The sequence below is a fragment of the Coloeus monedula genome (genome assembly GCF_965178545.1).
Source record: "Coloeus monedula genome assembly, chromosome: 3".
Taxonomy (NCBI): Eukaryota; Metazoa; Chordata; class Aves; order Passeriformes; family Corvidae; genus Coloeus; species Coloeus monedula.
In genome coordinates, this window is record NC_138783.1 from 76532645 (window position 1) to 76552073 (window position 19429).

The 19429-nt window shown below is 36.4% G+C and overlaps 1 protein-coding gene across 1 annotated transcript in view; it reads left to right on the forward strand.

Annotated features, from left to right (window-relative positions):
• GPC5 (glypican 5) overlaps positions 1-19429 on the forward strand; it is a gene marked incomplete at both ends in the record, with an annotated part of 614716 nt that overhangs the window by 119260 nt on the left and 476027 nt on the right. The window contains one exon of the mRNA XM_082277454.1: positions 2195-2320. Within this exon, the coding sequence (XP_082133580.1) occupies positions 2195-2320 (126 nt within the window). The remainder of the gene's footprint in view (positions 1-2194; positions 2321-19429) is intronic.

The window sequence follows — 19429 nt, forward strand, 5'->3', positions numbered from 1 at the left end:
TGTTAGAACCTCACATGCAAGTGTGACTTCAGCAAGTGCTTGCAGCCTGCTTTTAAGGAAGTGCTCTTCTCTAACTCCACCTTATTTACCTCCTGTGGTACTTCTGTTTTCCAAATGCATGTCCAGATGAAAGTTTACATTTTCAAGTACATTATTGGGCTGCCACTATCTGAACTTTTCCTGAATTATTTTTACCATTGGACCTAAGCTGATACTTTCTGGTACTATGTGGTACAAGAAGAAAATGAAATTTCTCTGCTCTTTTGATGCCAAAAAATTGTTAGATGAATTTTAAAAAATCTAAGCAGACCCTTCCATAGCAACATAGAAAGTATATAATGCTTTTTTCTCCAGAACTTCAGACAGCTTCTAGTACAGAGAATGAAATTGTAAATAACCAGCAACAAAAAAAAAGGACATTTCTCAATAAACAGATAAAAAGTATCTTCAGCTTCCACTGACTGTAATTGTGCATTTGTGCTCAGCTGCCTATCGTTACATACTATCTGGTCTAGAGAAAGATCATGTGAAAGTTGACATTCATACCATCTGCCCTTCTAACTACTTTGGTCAGACATCAACAGGGGCTGAAATCAGTTATTACTTCTCTATTAAATTTAGCTTTGCCTCAGGATGTATTTACTAATAAACTGAATGGCCTTTCTGTTAGAATTCAGTTTGTGACAGGATAATATGACAGGTATATTTATTTTTTTTTATTTATTCTTCAGAAGAAATTCCAACGTTCGCTTTGAGAGGACTCTCTAAACACTACTTTTCATCCAAAATGTAAACACAGAGCATACACAAAATCAAAATCAATCCCACTCAATGGGATTTAGAGGGAAATTGCAAACCCACTGTGCACACTGGATTCAATTTGGATGTGGAGAAATAAAAGATAATGGCTATTCATGGCTAGGAGAGTGTGGATGAATCATGTTTAAAACCTAATGCACATAGGCAATTATATGATGCGTGGTCAAAATTGACCCTACATGAGATTTTTCAGAACAGCAGTTTCAGAATTAGTAGGGCACTCACATCACCTTTAATAGACATAGTAAATCAAGACCACTGTGGTTTGTGTAAAAGATGAGCCCTATTACATGAAAGAGCATATGACTTTTTAAATGATGGACTGTATATACTCACTGATGTTTTACCTGTTTTAATTTGAAGTAAACTATACTTAACACTTAGTTCCTTATAGAATTTTAGGCCTGTGGTGACTAAATACAGGGAAATATATATTATTTCTGGCATTTTTTCACAACTCCAGACATTATACAAGAAGTTAACATAAAGTGAAGCTTGCTGGGTTACAGAGCAATGAGTACAGCATTTGGTGGTGCTTTTCTGTGTGCCTGCAGGTCATAGATAACTCAGGAATGTGTCATGTTCCATTCCAGAATGAATAAGTATTTTCATTTTTCACAGTAGGAAGGGGTCTCCCAGGAAGAGATTTTCAATACATAAACAAACAATTTATATTAAATATCACAATTTTGTTGAGAACATACCAACTAAAAAGTAATTAATTTGTTTTGAATTAAGTAAAAAACCTTATCATTACCTCTGGGCATCTTGAAAATTATTTAAAATAACAATTCATAATTTATAACCTGCCAGCACAGCACATGGTAGAACTGATATAATATTTCAGACAGTTATTTTAATCTTTACTAAATATTTAATATCTACATCTTCAAGCCATTTTACCTAAATCTTGCATTGCTGCATAACTTTAACTAATATTTTTTGTAGTATTTGTAAAGATATGTAAGGGACTTCTTGTTAGCACTTTCGAAAAACAAGAGACTTATTCATGTGCACCTTGGTTTTGCTGTGCTTTTTTTTTGGAGCATTTTTCGTTTATTTGTCCAACTGTAGCATTGCAAACTGTATCACTACTACGCAAAAAAAATTCAGGTTGAAGGAAAATAGTTCCTATTCCAGAGCATAGGTAAAATAGGGGGTTTTTTTAATTTAATGGGAGTATCAACTCTGTAAACAAAGAAGTGTATCTAGAAGAATCAAACTCACCTATTGACAAATCGATTTAAAATATCACTGGAACCAGTGGAGAGTAATGGAATGAACACATTCCTTATCTTGTAGAAATCCACAGCAGCAAGACGGCTCAATGTTGCTGGTTGACACTGACAGCTCTTTCTCGTGTTCCTGTGTGCAGGGAATTTATCAGCCACCTCCGGCTCTACAGAGCCTTCTACGGCGGCCTGGCAGATCAGCTGTGCGGGAATGAGTTGGCAGCTGCCGACGGACTCCCGTGTTGGAACGGAGAAGATGTCGTAAGAAGGTACCTTTCTGACTCACTTTGGTCCTCTTTCGTTCACAAGTCGTGTTGCACTAAAACAGCTTCTGTTCGAGTCGGGTGTGGTGTTTCCCTGTGTCCGTGTCATGATTGGTTTGAAAAATAAATAAGCATGGGTTCCCTTCTCTCAGGCTTTACGTGTACACAGTAAATAAAATCTCCCTGCATCTCTGTTTAGGAAAAACAGAAGAATTCTAGTGTTCTTCAGACATTTTTCCTTCGAATTTACGGCACCTAAACATACACTGGAAAAGAGGCTGGACTGACATTTACAAAATACAGTTGGATAAAAAGGATATGGATTTTTGTTTGAACTTCATCTTTATAAAATGCTCCTTTCAATGCAGCATGTGGTAACAGACTCCAGCTTAAAACCTTCTCTGGCTGTGAAGTATTAAGTAATCTCTTAATATATATAGTTTCCCATGAGAGAGTTAAAAGTTAGACATGAAGATAAAACATTTCAAAAGTGAAACACGTATTTTTTTATATATGCAGCAGCTTGGGAGACATCATTCAGCAGCAATGGCAAAGAAGAGATAATAAACAACTGCAGTCCTAGATGTGTGTCTCTGGAATCAATATATTACACAGGTTATAAAACACTAGCATTTTTGGATGGCAGAAAGATTTTCAGAGAGCTGATCACTATGTTTTTGCTTTATTGCTTTGGTCACCCAAACAAGTATTTTTCTGAGCAGGAAATCCTTTCCTTCCTGATGACAGAGACCAAAATATTGAAAAGTTCATTGCAATTATTTGTAATAAAAATCATGATGTTAATGTGGTGTGTATTTGTAGGTAGTATCAAAGGTCATATCAAAGAGGGCTGTGAGTTAATGAAGTGGGAGATAGCTGGTGCCAAGTAAAGGCAGCAGTGGACAATATGCACCTTAGGTATCTCTAAAAAGTTGGGTAGGAGCTGTCATATATTGATTGATACCTAAGGAAAGTTAATGGACATCTTTTCAGCAAACAGCTACAGGCCCACTTTTCTTTATCTTCTTGGGCAGTCCTGTGCTTTGGCAGCCCCAAAGTCCAGTGAGTGGTTGACTCCCTTGTCTCACTGGCAACCTTTGTCCAGAGATTTCAACAATCTTCTGAAGATGCCATGTTCCTTCTTTAGGTAGCTGTATTTGAGATTTAATCTCAACTGCACATCCTTGCTTTTGTTTTTCTGCCCATCCCCTGGTTGATTTAAAGTGTTCCTACCAAGTGTTTCAGTAACAATATAAAGTGAGGGTCTTGTAATTACAGATTTCCTAAGAACAAGGTTCTTCTACCATTACTTTTGGCTGCTTATATACTTACTATTCATATATTATGTATTTTCAAACCTGTATTATATTGTATGGTACTATTATATTGTCTCCATTATTACATTATATGATTATACTTTTGTTTTGTTTATACTGTTATACTGTACTGTTTGATTTTGATTGATTAGACCCTAGAGCCCTGTTAGAGGAATGAAACATTCTCCACATTCTCTAAATTCATGGTGTTTTTAAAAAGTATTTTAATATATATGCTAATATATATATATAGGCTATATATATGCTAATACATATGCACTTTTATATATATCTATGTGCATATATATATATATACACACAATATATTTATTATTGGATCCACCCAAAGATATAATGGGTGACAAAAGCACTGTATCTTAAAAGTTAGGAATACCACTTAAAAATTTCCTTAACTAAAATATTTTGTCTTTGTATCTATATTAGTGTATATATATTTATATTTTTGGTCAGTAAATGTGAGTGTCAGCTTCCTGAAAGAGCTGAGATGTAGAGAATAGAAGTACAGACCGATGATTAAAACAAGAAGAGCAGGATACTCTGAATTGCTCTAGATTATCAACTGGAGCTGAGACTTGCAGATTTGTTCCTACACCTCAAGACCACTGATTGTACACTAAATACATTGTGGTACATTATGTCCTGTTTCAGTATCTTTATGAAGGCACTCAGATCTGTCCTCTTCCATCCTTTCATTTTGCCTTCTTGTTTAGTCAAAATGCCCTTCATTCAATTTTGTTTATGTTTGTTCTCTTGTTACTGAAGGGGGAAATCTTTCCTGCAGTTTGACTGAGATATGGGGTTTTTTACTATTAGTATTATTATTACAGAAGTGATGATCTAGGGAGAAGTGTCTATTATCTGCTTTCATAATGGCTAGGATGCATAGCAAGCATTTGAAATATATTCTGCTTAAACATTAGCAAGAGTTTTCTAGTGACAAGGGTAAAAATAAGTAGTTCTGTTGTCCAGTGTCTGCATGAAGAAGGATTTTTAAGAATAGGCAAGGCAAGGCACTGAGAAATGATGCAGCAGAAGCTGATTTTTCTTAGAGATATGGAGATAAATTGGATAGCTCCTTAAAATCTCCCTAAGCCCTATGATTCTGAATCTAGGATTATCTAAATCCTGTGTTGCTCAACTTCTCTTGCCATGATCCCAGGATACTGTGACATTTTAGAAGCCATAGTGACCTGAGCAGGCATCATCGCTTTTCTCTCTAAATACTGAAGAACTGTACACTCACTCACTTTACTTTTTTTGTTCTCCCCTCATCCTGCCTTCCCACTAGTATAATAGTAAATAACGATATTGATGAACTCATTAGTGCATCTCACCAGTGTTTCTGGCACTGATGGGGAAAAGTTTGTATTGGTCAAATTAGTTAAAGACAAATAGATTGTATCCGTTCTGAGATTCTTCATTCTTTCCATCTGTTTTTGCCTTCTGTTTCAAAACCATGTGCCGTAACTGCTGGTGACTGGAAGTTTGGGCTTGACATGAGAAAACAATATAATGAACTATGTATTTCTGGTGTATCAGGACCTGAAGAGATTTCTTGGACTGCTTGCTGTATCTGTGTTTCAAGCTGCAAGTAGCAAAAAGCCCTGGAGACAAAAGACAGATTAATGGAAAAAAAAAAATCTTTGCAGTTCTTAATTTTCCTCTTTGTGCATCTTTCTAAAGCAAGCAATTTGAGGGTTTTAACAGCTATCACATTGTATATCAGTTAAATCTTATAACCTTTTCCTTCTCTAATACTATCCAAGAGATTATCAAGCCTGGATGGAAAAAGGTCAGAAAATGAAAAAGGGTATTATTGAAATGAAAGCTTATTTAACAGTTTACATTTCATATGCTTCAGCTGTTCCATTTTTGGTTTAAGCTTTATTTTTTTTTTCAAATCACAATACCATGGAAATATGGCCCTTGATTCTGCAATTCTAGAAATTGTTCTGGATCTAGCATTTCACAGAGTCCAGGCTCACGCTTTCATAAAAACCTCAGACCGGAATTCCCACACTCCTGTATTCATGCCTGAAAAGATCAGTAGTGGCCAGGACTTGTGGAAGCAAGACATCTCAGAGGAGTCTTCAGCCCTTCCACTGTCTTACCCAATTGTGTGACTGCAGTGGCCTTGCATGAAATTGAAATTCAAAGTTCACCTTCAAAGGCATGGCTGAGTGTCATGATGAAATACCTGGAATTTAGTGTTACAGGATTCATTAGGTTCAATGGAAAAAGAGGTATTGAAATTAATAAGTTATTCACTATCAAAGCATATGAATTTGGAATTTCAGTGGCATCTTAGCATTAAAGCTAAAATAATGGGAGCTGTGCAAATAGACTGAGCTTGTTCCACTTCACAAACATAAAGAGGTTTAACTGAGATTTATACAGCTTTGGTGATCCAGAGAGCCTGGCTAGAATGTGAAGAGAGATAAATTAAAAATACACAGAGGAGAGCATAATATGTACTGTACATCTTGAGACCAGTGATTTAACTGAAATAAAAATAGATGTGAGTGAAAAATATAGTAAAATTATGTGTGTTGAAGGATTCACGACTAATGGAGATTATTAAAAACAGCTAATCAAGTTTTGAAGGAAGAGTTTCATATAAAACGCATATCTGAAGTATCCAAATTAAGAGAAATTAAACAGCATGATTGATTTTAATTGCTGAGCAAATTGTTACAAAGTGATTATAATAAGCATCTCTAATCAAATATAAACGCTTAGCTGTAGCACAGCTCTTAGGCTGGGAAAATTTTCTCTTTAGATTCTTAAATATTCTGAAACGAGTACAATCCTGATGCTGTTCTTATCCAACAAAGGAATAGAAATGGTGATATAGGGGAGATTAATAAATTGATTCTAATTTCCTTCTGTTTGAACTAATAATCACTTTTTAAAATAAGGAAGAATGTAAACTGTTGTCAAAGGCACCACTTGACATCTATGCAGAGGATTTGTTTGAGTAACTTAAAGTGTAGGAACAGCCCATTATGGCTCTTACTGCTTAGCCTAATAGGCTGCTGCCAACAAGGGCCAGCGACAGATCATAGAGAAAAAGCAACTGTAAGTTTGTACTTCCTCAAAATATGCAAATTTGCAAATGCCTGACCCGGAACTGTGAGCATTCAATCTTCCCATGAACTCAAAAGTCTTCTCACCAGTAGCTTTCCACAACAAGAGAACCAGAAGTTTTCAAATACCAAAGCAGAGTCAGTTTAAGAGGGGCTTATGATACATATTTCTGTGTCAACATAGAAAAGACATGAAATGGCATATGTTCCCTTCATTTATAGTAATTGTGGGGTTTGTTCCCTATTTCACCATGAGTTATAACAATAAAAGTCATTCCTGCTTTAATATTGTTAATATCTGTCCTCAGTATACGCTTAGATAAATCTCATGAGGCTTCAGGATGGAATGGATTTCATTACATAAAATCAGCAAAATATGTGTTGCATTTGATAACCTCAAAATAAATGTTCTACTTTTCCTTTTGTTTGTCTGAGCAAATATATCATTTTCTGTAGTGTTTGCCCTAGAATCATTGAACTTGTTTGTCATGCACAGCAGAAGTTCTAACACTGGGTGAATTAATTTCTATTCGGTCGGTAATAATTTACAAATTGTATTGACTTTTAAAATTAAAAACATTATTAGCACCATGTTAAATAAACTGTAGCATTTATAAAGTCACAGGAGACTGTTCAAAGGTAGGCATGAGAAAGAACAGTAACAAAGGATATTCCAAGTTTGAATTATTGCATCATCATACCTTCATTGTGGAAGGTTTTGGTCTTTCATATCATAAAGTGTGGTAAAGTAGTCCTGAATTCACTTGGAAAACCTTGAAGAGTCATAGATGACTAATATTAAATTGTGATGCCTATTTTTCTATGACTGTGTAAAATGAAAGAATGAAGGCAATAAAAATAAAAATCTATTGTCTCCTTTTTTGTAAGGGTTAACATTAAAACCAAGGAAAACTCATGCAGAAGACTTTGATGCATAATTCAAAGATAAACCTTGCATAGAATAATTAACTATGAATCATAGTAGATTATACTAAACAGAAAGTTTGGGCCCCATTGAAGTTCTTTTAAAAGAAATATGCTCTTAGTGATTTCAACTTAGATATAGAGGTTCTCTTTCAAATAATAAGTTTAGTGGTATTTTACAATGAGACTTCTTTCACACGCTGATACTCTGAAGCATTTTATATTTCTAAACTCAAGTTATTTATCACCTCTAGCCATGGAAATTTGGTGCAGCAGCTCTCAATGAATTATTTAAACAATATTTTGGGTTATGAAATATTGTCTATGAGGTCTTCTTTCACTGTAATGCCCATAGCAGTTTTCTATAAACTCTGCAACTTTACCAGTCCAGAGAGGAAATTTCAGTGTAATGATGTTCAGCACCGCATCATTTACAGATGTTCCTTTCAACCTTTGTATTATTATGTAACATCTGCTGAAGGCTTTTCTCTTGGCAGCTATAGGTCAGATTTTCATTGAGCATCCTGCACTGGCTGTGAAAGTATGCTATTGAAACTTAGATTGTGCTGAGGGCTTTGCTTTTTTCATTTTTACAGATGACGTAGATACTCAAGCAGGGTGACTTTAAAGATCTGGAAATTGGTTGTGAGTCTTATGTGAAAACCACTAATTTTTCCTATGAGTCTAATTGTAAAAGTTTGCAGAAAGCTTTTCTTTATATAAGAAAAATTTGCTTTATGTAGTCCTATTTTGATTAATATTCTATAGATTTTTATGTGTATGGATTGATTTTGTTACTGTCATTTATATAATACAGATGATAAAAAGTTGGTATTCATACAGTTTTATCAATGCATTCAAAAAATGAGTTCGTTCATTACTTTTTCTAGAAATAAACATTATTCTTTCCAGTTTTACCAAATTTTTCTTGCTGCTTTTATAGTCAAAAGAATCATTAGATCCTCTGTAATGAAGTAAAACTAACCTGCCATTCACGACTGTGAGGCTACGAGCATAACATATCGTTATGTCCTTCTTAATAAAAGTTACAGTCTCTTATCTTCTTTAGCAGCTCAGCTTCTACTTGTATTCCTTTAGAACTGGATGATTGGAAGCATAAATTGGTTTATATTCATTAAAATTACTATTTTGTTCTGTTTCTGTTGTAACACTGCATTTTTAAGGTCAAAGATTTTAGCACTAGTCCACATGTGGGCTCTCAGGAAAATTAAGCTGCATTAATGAAGACCGTGAATTTAGAAATCAGTGATGTTAGCTCTTTTTTTTTTTCTTAGTTCCTTAAATAACCCAAACTGAAGATACTTTAATTCAGAAAGAATTTTAATTTTTAAAGTGTAGTATCCCACACAGAAATTTAATGAGGCAACCCAATTAATGCCTACTGCTATGAGTACTTCTGTGACAACTCTCTCTGAAAAAAAACTGAAACAAAACGCAGTGAAAAGGACATAGGTGCACACATGTATGCCATGCTGCAGCCTTAGTACATGATCCAGTCAACATTAGTGTGAATAGTCACATCCAAATCTGAAAGGTTTCCATGTTCAGGTAGCACCTAAGATATCAGAAGTTACTATGAAGAACAGATCAAAGCAGCTGAACTAAATTGTTAGATTCATGCAACAGAAGACTGTGCAGATTCTTCCCAAAAACATGCTTTATACCTGTGAGGCAGAGAAAGGAAATAAGAAGCATAAAACCTAGTCCAATCTCACAGTGAGTTGTTTTTCTTTCAGAATAAACAAGACCTCTCTGCTACCAGCAAGACCTTCCTTCAAACTGTTAGGAATCTTTATGCATATTTGAGAAAATCCCTTGGATGGCAGGGTTGCACTCTAGTGTTCTGTGTAACATGATGAAGCTTCTCCTCTTAAGGAGTTTGTGTCATGTTAAACACATTTATGTCTTATGTTAATAAGAGCTGTGTTGAAACTTGTGTTATTCTTCATCATATCTACTCCAGGTATTTGTGTGAAGAAATGCATGTCTGAATGGGCCTCTTGGCCTCTTTTTCAGTGAAGAGTTAAATGGACCCTTGTAGGATGCAATTAGTTTAGTCTTCCAATTAGTTGGATACAACTTCCTAGGACTTTTTTCTCCCCCTTGTCTGTAAAGGGCATCAGTCTGAAAGTACTGGTAGAATTTACATTATCAAAGTTTAAAATATCTAGTAACTCAAGCTCATACAAAGGGTCTATGCTGAGACAAAAAACTAAAATAAATCTAAAGACTAAATATTACAGCTGGTAGACTGATCCAGAACAGCTATGCTTTGAGTGTTTTGAGATATTTCACTTGAAAACTAGGTATCCATGTTGATCCATATACTGCAAGTGATACCATATAACACTGTTGATCTATTTTTACTAATACTGATCTTCTGGTCAAAGTGATGTGTTAAGCTCACTGAGCTAAGCTGTATAAAATAATCATGCAAGACATAGCATCAGTTTAATTCTTTCTCAGTACCTTAGGTCAAGGGTGAAACATGTTCTTGAATAAGGCACAAAACCTTGTGTTTCGCATAGTTTCTCAAAGTTTCAGTTTAAATGTTAGATAAAATTGGAAACAGATTTGGAGAGAATTAGAGTGTTCATGGAAAGAAGATCGACTTTTCCTTTAATTTTCCCTCCATTTCCTTAGCCTGTTTTCACTGTAGGTGATGTTATGGTATCTAGAACTCCAGGTTTTAAGTCTCTAGTCATAGAATCACAGAATGGGCCAGATTGGATGGGACCACAGGGGTACATCTGGTCCAACCTCCCTGCTCAAGCAGGGTCATCCCAGAGCACATCTCACAAGATTGCATCCAGAAAGTTCTTGAAAATTTCCAGTGAGGGAGACTCCACAACCTCTCTGGGCGAGGTTCAGTTCTTATAAACAATTACTATAAACTGTTATTAACAGTTCTTACAACAGTTCTAAGAAAGTGTTATAAAAACTGGTATGTTCGTGTCCTTTTTGCAAATATGTCAATGACAGTATATGAGAGATGCTTATGTTCCTGTATAAAATAGGTTCCCAGCAATCCTTTTTTTAATATGTCTCACTTTCATACCCTGGTGTCTTTAAAACAGCTGAATCGCACATTAGTACTACAGTTACAGATGAAGTAACAAGCCTATCCTATATTACATCTACCAAAAATGCATTTTTTCATTGTTTAAGTAACTGTTTCTGGAATCTACAAAGATAGCATGGCAGACAGGTAATATTATTAAGTGCAAACATCAAAGCAACTTGCCCTATTCTACTTAAGGAAGAAAAGTATATTAACAGTGCCTCCTGAAATCCTTGTACAGAAGATGTTTAAAATAAATAAGAAATAATTAACAAATCCTACCAATGTTTTTGATATAAGGATGTTTCATTTTCCATTGAAAAGTATTAAACATGGTCAGTTAACACACTGCAATTCTGAGTGGGGGAAGAGCAGCACTGAATGGTGCAGGGGTGCTAGACAGCAGCTAACAGAGAGAGGTGGCATAAACCATTACAGGGGGTTTTGAACAGGAATGTCTAGAAAAATCATTACTGGCTCTGTACAACATATATTTCTAACACAGGAAATATTTTACTATGATCAAACCCAACAAAAGCTCATTCTGGAAGACTGCCCTTCAGCCTTTTGACAGCACAGACTGTATTCACAGAGATTCGCCGTAATCATTTAATTTCAAATAAATATTTTAATACAGAGAGAATTAGTTTTTCAAACGAGAATTTTTTACCAGTCACTTCAAGAGCTCTGCTCTTCACTTCAGGGCTCTGCTCCCTCTCTGTAATTTTAATTGCTTAGTAAAGGAATATATTTGCAGTGAAAAAGAGTTGAATCAAACAGCCAGAAGTTGTTTATTTGCTTTGACACCTGTGAAGAATTTAAAGTGAAAATTAATTTAGCTCATGTTTCAGTCAATATAGTTAATTCTTTCAAATTCATATGTTGACAATGCCATATATGAGTGTACAAGGAAGTGTACAACAATTTGAGTGTACAACTTTATTTTTTAGGGTGAGATTCAACTGACGTCTATAGCTATGCAAACATAGGCATCTAATTTGGACTTGAGTCTGTGCAGTCAATGGAGAGAGACACATCTACTTAGTGCTAGTGGACCACTGTAATCACTTGTAACTGTGCAGCACAGAGTGGTTGCATAGCTTAGATCATCTGAATCTTGTCCTCAAGAGCATGTAAGTCTGATGGTAAAACATCTTTTCACCCTAAGGGAGCATTGTCATGGTTTAACCCCAGCCAGCAGCAGAATTCCTCGCATCTGCTTGATTCATCGTGTGTGCTGCATCTACCACTTGCAGCCACTTGCTCATTGCCCCTGATGCCTTGAAGTGGCTACCTGAAAACAGAGACATGACAAGATGAAGAGAATAAAGCAGGTATTTATTTGAAGGGCCTTCAAAGGTACACCTTGGGAGTCAAAAGCCTCCAAGGGGCTCCACCCAAGATGGACGCTGGGTCATGGGTTTTTCACACTTTTATAAGTTTGGTCCATTTGCATATCAGGGTTAATTCTCCAATTACAATTTCAGGTAATTAAGTAATTACCCCAAGTTCTCTTTCCAGAGACTTTAGTTTACATATTTTGGGGCCTGGGACAACAAGGTGTCCTTGAGTTCAGGCCCAGAGAGGGTTTGTTATGTCTAACCAGAAAGAGAGGACAGTAGCTAACAGTCTGTATGAAGTTTCAGAGTTGCACACTAAGCAGCACAGAATCTGAAAAATATAGAAGTTAAAACCTAAGGCATCACCCCAACAGCAGGATTGGGGAGGGAATCAGAAGAGTGAAAGCTAGAAAACTTGGGGGTTAAGACAGTTTAGTAGAGAAAGAAAATGCCACTCACAAGCAAAGCATAACAAGGTATTACTTCACTGCTCCCCACGGGCAGGCAGGTGTTCAGCCATCTCCAGGAGAGCACATCCCCATCACATCTAACAGTGACTTGGGATGACAGAATTTCATCACTCCAAACATTCCCCTTCCTCCTTCTTCCCCCACACTCTATACACTAAGCATGATGCCCTATGGTCTGGAATATCCCTTTGGTCAGTTTGGGTCCCCTGTCCTGGCTGTGTCTCCTCCCAACTTCCCCAGCTTCCTTGCCATCATGGCAGTACAAAAAGCAGAAAAGGTGGTGTCTCTGTGCAAGCCTTGCTCAGCAATAACAAACATCTCTATATTATCAATCCTGTGTTCAGCACAAATCCAAAACACAACCTCACGCCAGCCACATGAAGAAAATTACCTTTACCCCTGTTAAAATCACCAGAAATGCAGAGACAATTCAGAGCATGTTTCATGGCTACCAGAAAGAAACTACAGAAATGGGTCACTTCTACCCTGTGCCTCAGGGAGCTGTTGTTACAAGGGCACCACTGTGCACCACCCTTAGGTGTTAAAAAGATCAGAAGGTAAAAAAACCCCAAGTTTTCTGGACTCCAGCTAAAGCTCATTGATTTGCTGTTCCCTGCTTCGTGTCAGAGTCCTCTAGGCTCTGAATTCCTCTGTAGAGAGAGCCTGTGTGGCAGATGCTTCAACAGTGCCATTGGAACAGTTCACAGTGGTAGATGCAGCACACACGATGAGTCAAGCAGATGCTCGCGACAAGAAAAACTCTGGTCTCAGCTGTGTACACAAATTGTACTGGAATACCTGAAGAGAAGCCATATGTAAAAAGATCCTAAAGTTGTTGTTCAGATGAGCACTTTTCTCTAATAATTGCATCAATCCCCAAAAGGTTTAAACTATTTGGGATTTACACTGCCCATTTTTCCATAAATATTAAATAGACCTTGAATAAAATAGATTACCATTTCATAGAAAGAGAACAAAATCTTTTTCTAGGTACAGAACAACTCATGTCCTAGAAAAACATCTCCTGATAAATAGGGAGTGTGTTTAAGTTAATTTTTCTCATATGTATGTGTGTTTGAAATAATTCTGAGCTTATGCACTTGTGTGGATGTGAGAGTAATGTTCCATCACCTTCACCTGTCTGCTGGAAATTAAGAGATACAGATATATACTGTACTCATGTAATAGGAAATTTTGTCAGAGAAAATACATTGTGTATTTTAAGGAAATCAGAGACATAGTCGTTGTGGGACTTTTTAGTCCTTTTTAACCTTGTGTCTTACATTTTCTTGCTATAAGTTAAAATTACTTTAAAAATCATTCATTATAAAAAAATTGCAGAACTGTAGCCATGGTGTGTGTGAAAAACCACTTATGAGAAGTCAGCCTTAGTTTCCAGCATATCTAATGGTAACTCTAGTTTACATTTCATGACACTGTTATGATGAAAGAGAAAAAAATTGGATTGGGGGGGGAGGGGGCTGTGTTAATACTTGTTGAACTGCACCAAGTCTGATTAGCCCATAATCAATCACCTGTGTTCAAAGCTGCCTTTTTTTTTTTTTTTTTTTTTTTTTTTAACACACGTTCACAGCATTGCAAAGTGAAACAGCAACAGGAGCAAAATCCCTTGTTTTGGTGATCCTGTGGAGAGAGCTGTTCTTGCTGTTATTGTATCCTACGTTGCCACCCAGTGGAGAAGACTGTAACTTCTCCTGGTCACAATCCTGAAAATGGGAAGCCTTATCACAGAATCATAGATTGTCCTGAGTTGGAAGGACCCACAAGGATCATCGAGTCCAACTCCTGCCCCTGTGCAGGACACCTCCAGAATCACACCATGTGCCTGAGAGTGTTCAAACACTTCTTGACCTCTGTCAGGCTGGTGCTGTGACCACTTCTTACCCCCTGGACAGCAGCCCTTTATTCTGCAAGCAAATACTTGGGGGTGGTCTTTCTGGGGAAACATTGACTGCTTTTGTTGTTTTCAGTTGCTCTGGTGTTTGCCCCTTTTCCGTACATATTTGCTGAGCTTGGCCGGTGTTCTAATGCCATATAACATGGAACAACAATGCAGTTCCATTTACATTAATGTAAAAACTGATCAACATGGCAGTGGGTCAGAGCTGTGATTTGCAACAGTGCCTTGTATTTTAGGAAAAAAATTACAATATTTTTGACTTCTTTCATTATGCCATGTGCTGTTAAAATCTCTTCTAACACAAACATCTTTTGGCCTTAGCTGTGTTTAAACAAGCAGCTCACTACTTTGAGGAAAGAAAAACAAACCACCCAAACAGCGAACCTGTTTTCCACTTCATATTACTGAATTTTCTGACTCATTCTGTACTTATTTCAGCTAAGTGTTTGCAATTGCTGTACAAAGCTAATATAGGCAAGGGTTGGCAGCCACTGGTATTTGAGTAGTGAATCATGAGGAAATACTCTGAGTGTTTAACAAAAGGAGGACAAAAGAGAAGGTTGAATTAGAGTACAGAAAAAAAAGGAAGGGGGCTGATGACTCTGAGGAAGAGAGATATGGATGGAAGACAGTGACCAGTAGCTTCCATATCAGAAGCAATCCCTGAATAGCCATCACTTTGCCCTGGTCCACAACCCCAACAGCATCCAAAGGAGACCAAACTCAAATAGAGAAAGATATCTGGTAAATCCTTTTTCTTTGGAAGTTTGTAGTAGGCCATTGCTGCAACAAAGGCCAACTTACCGAGCAAACAATTTCAAAGAGTTCTTCCTTTCTTTAGAAAGATTAAAACCAACAGAAACTCAACATCTTCAAATTGTCCCTCACATTTTCAGCTGAAAAGGAGCCTCCTTATCTAGCGTATTGCTTTCTATCTCAATTTTTCAATTTCTTCCCCTGAAGACTTTATCAGGAGAGGGAAGGAGAGGAGGGCAGGGCTGATTCTGCCCTCAAATGCTCATGGAGGGTGTTTAAACTTTTGTGAGGGATTCTGCTTCTTTAAAGCCCCCTCAACATTAGCATTCTCCTTTTATCAGTCTTTTACTGATCAAACCAAGTTGTAGCAGATAAGGCAGAAACTTGGGAGGATGTAAAACCTATGTCTCTGTATCGTCCTCATTGTTTGCAGTGTGAATAAAGAAAACCAAAAAACATGCTATTATGTATCATTTTCAGAGTAAAAATGTGCATGAACTGCTACAGTTCAGTAGTCCAATGGGAAAAAGACAGGTATATTTTTTCCTCTTTGTGTGTAGAACTTTTGTTGTTAGTCAGGGCTCAGAAACACAGAAGAGCCTGCATTAGGAAGGGACCTCTGGAATTATTGGTACAAACTTCAGTAACAAGTCAAAGCCGTAAATTGGGATATTCTGGACAATGTCAAGCTGAGTAGCATTTTCAATGGCAGATATTTCACTAATTTTTATAGCACCCTATTCCAATGTTCAGCTGTTCAGGTGCTTTTTCTTTTCATATATCTAGACAGCATTTTCCATGAGTAACTTTTACATGTTACCTCTTGTTCTGTCACTGTGCATCCTTGTGAAAACATTATACCCTCCTTCTCTGTACCTATAATTTAGGTATTTTTATAAAGTGTGTGGGGAGATCCCCCCTTAGCCTGGTCTTTCCCAGGCTGAATAAATACAATTCATTCATCTTCTCTTTATATATCAAGTTCTCCAGCTCCCTTAACATCTTGGTGGCATCTTAATGGATTCACTTTTCAGGCCCATAAAGGCCCATATGTTGCTGTGACATTTGCAATTATGGTTTTGGTTTGTGTTACGTTCTTTTTTTTTCCCTTCAATGCTCTATCTGTCTTCAGTGTAATTGGGGGAAGGTAACAACTGCATACTCTGAAATCCACTGCTCACCCTTAACATGACCTCTGACACACTTTGGACATAGATCTAAGTATTTCTCTAAGATCAGTCATTTTATTATTCTATTTTATATAATTTCCAGAACTAGTTACATAATTATTCAGCCTTCAGACTCTTTTTATTCTTATATATTCCTTAAGATTGCAATACAGCATAAGGTTGTGAGATTCGGGCTTAATTTGTTTTGCTTTTCTCCTATATTCCTATAATCAAAGCTGTGTAAATTGTGGCCAGATATTATTAATGTTTGATATACAGATGTATATACCAAATGATTGATAGAGAAATTAAACAGTCAACAGCTAAGATTTAGGAGAGTTCTCAGAGGAGAAAAAATTTCCCACTAATTTTAAATCCTGAGTATATGCAGAAACTGGAGAGGGATTCATTCCTCCTAAATTATGGACTTGTTACTCTCTTTCTACTTGAAGAAGCAGATACAGATGCATCTACAGTTGCATTTTAATTTGGATCAGCAGTATGCTTTTGACATAAATCTCTCAGTCATTTCCAGTTACTTCAGTTCATGTTGTGGAACAGTCTTGGGACAAATAAACAGGATTCCTTTTAGATGAAACTAAACAGTAAGCTGTGCCTGAAGATCACATCTAACACACCCTGACTACTAATGGACATTCAGTTTCTTGGGATTAAAATAGGTCTAATCAAGTATTCGCTTCCCTACAGATATCTGTAGTCTAGATATTGGACCCTAAGCATCGAGGAAAAAAAAAGTCTTTAAATTTGTGGTTATATAATTTAGCTACTTGCTAATATTGGATGCAACTTGGCTTGTTATGGCTCACCACAGGGAGCTGTGCATGTGTGTGGGAGGAAGAGAGACTAGTAGGAAAACCAGTGTACAAAACCTGGCAAACAGGCACATGAGGTGAATTGTGTGGATTTCATTAAAAAAAAGGAGGGTCAGTGTGTGATATATTTGTATTCAGCCTATATTGCCTGTTCATTATTCTAAGACTCATTATTTTAATGGATTATATAACAATTAACACTCTTTTTTTTAAAAGAACCTTGTTGACACTTGTATTCAGAAGGGAATTGTTAAATTAAGTGCTTGATATAAAGGCTTGTGATTGTTTGAAATAATCATGTTTATGGCAACACAAACCTCTAATGAGGCATGATGAACTGGGACATCTACTTCAATGGAGGAAAATAAAGTGAAACACTTTTCCTCCAAACAGAGTACATGCTCTGTTGTTTCAGTGGGACAATCATCACGTACAAAGCAGTGTATTGGGATGTTTGTGAGCCCTAATTGCCCTGTCAGTTACAATTAGAGGTGTTAATGTAACTGTGAAATGCTACAAATTACTTGTGGCTTTTGCTCCTTATGCATTCTCAGCCTGTCTTGCACAGAAGGATATCAGAATGACTGAGATCTCTTGCTGAGCCTGTTATTAAGGTTTGCTTGTTCTGCTCCCTGGGTACAGTTACTCACTCAGTGTGGATTCAGTATTATGGGTGTAAAGATGCCTGCAGCAGAATGGATCCTTTAAACATAAAGGGAAAAATGTTCATGTATTAGGCATTTCTTCTGAAATAGCTGGAGCTGTAACAGCAATTTTTATTGCTATACTGGTTAAAAAATTACAGTTTTTAACTGAAGTTGTTATTGGTATGAAATAATATAATTTTCAGAATCTTACAGATGCTTACTGATTTATAGGGTTTCGACATTATGTTTTTATTATACTTAAGGAGCAGATGTATTTCAAAATCCTGCTAGTGTGGTTGTCTAGGACAAAGGGATATCTCAGCAGGATGACACAGAAATGTTTGACTCTTGGAGGAAACATGAACTTGAAAGGGGAGATCTGAGGTCAGTGTATTTGCCAGTCCTCTCATTTCACTAAGCAGTATCAAAAGGTTATCTGGTCCAACGCTAATAAATAAACCAAAGGGGACAAATCAAATGAACACTGTGCTACTGTACTCTGTGATAGACAGAGAAAATGAAGAAATGCAGGATTCACAGAAGGGTGGCCAAATGCTCTTTGTAGGTTGGATTTTATTTTCTTCCACTACTGAAAACTACCAAGTGCAGTCATTCAGTGAACTAATAGACTTACTTCATCTTGTTTTGAAACAGCTGCTTTGCATTTCTGCAGTCTTAGAGATTGCATTGTTTTTTGAAAGGGCAAATGTCTCTGACAGTGGATTAAACTCCCTAGTGCTTACTTCAGGGCTGGAAAAAAACCTCACAGTGCAAGATGGTTTTATCCTATTGCCTGAAGTCTTGGAACACTGAATAAATTGTACACAGTCAGGGACACTTCAGTTTCATCACCAAGTGATGGATGGCTAGGTAAAGTGGCAGATATGTTCAGTTTTGAAGTATGTATACTGCTTCGTGAAGGAATTTAAAATATCACTCATCATTATTGTTTGTTTTTTTGGATTAAAAACTGATTACTGAAGCCCATTATTTATAAGGTAACATTTTAAATGGAATTAATCCAGATGAAATAGTTTGTCGTTAATATTTTTTTTCTTTTACCTGTGCAGTACAAATATCCTGGTAAAATAAATGTAAATTTTAAAGACTGTTAAGTCTGCCTATGCTTATAAGGGGAGATGTCAGCATTTGAAAATATTTTGAAAATAGGAGAAAAGTCTTTAAAGTCTTTATTAGTCTTCAAAGACATGAATGATTTTCAAAAAGGCTTTTTTAATTTTCTTGGAAATTTTGAAATTTTTAGGGCAAACATGTTTTGTATATTAGGGAAGTTTTTATCTTATACCATTTTTCTCAGCAAAACAAATGAGCAATTGGCTAAAATTATGTAATGGTTAAAAATCGTAAATACATAGTTGTTTACAACAATTGTTTAAGCCATGAGAAGTAATGATAAAATTGGCAGCTACTAAGACTTTGTTTTTTGCATATTGACAGGTATAGATTCTTGTAGAGATGTAATGACCCTGACTATGTACCTATATTTGTGTGTGTACTGACACATGTGAGATAGGAAAAAAGACAATTCT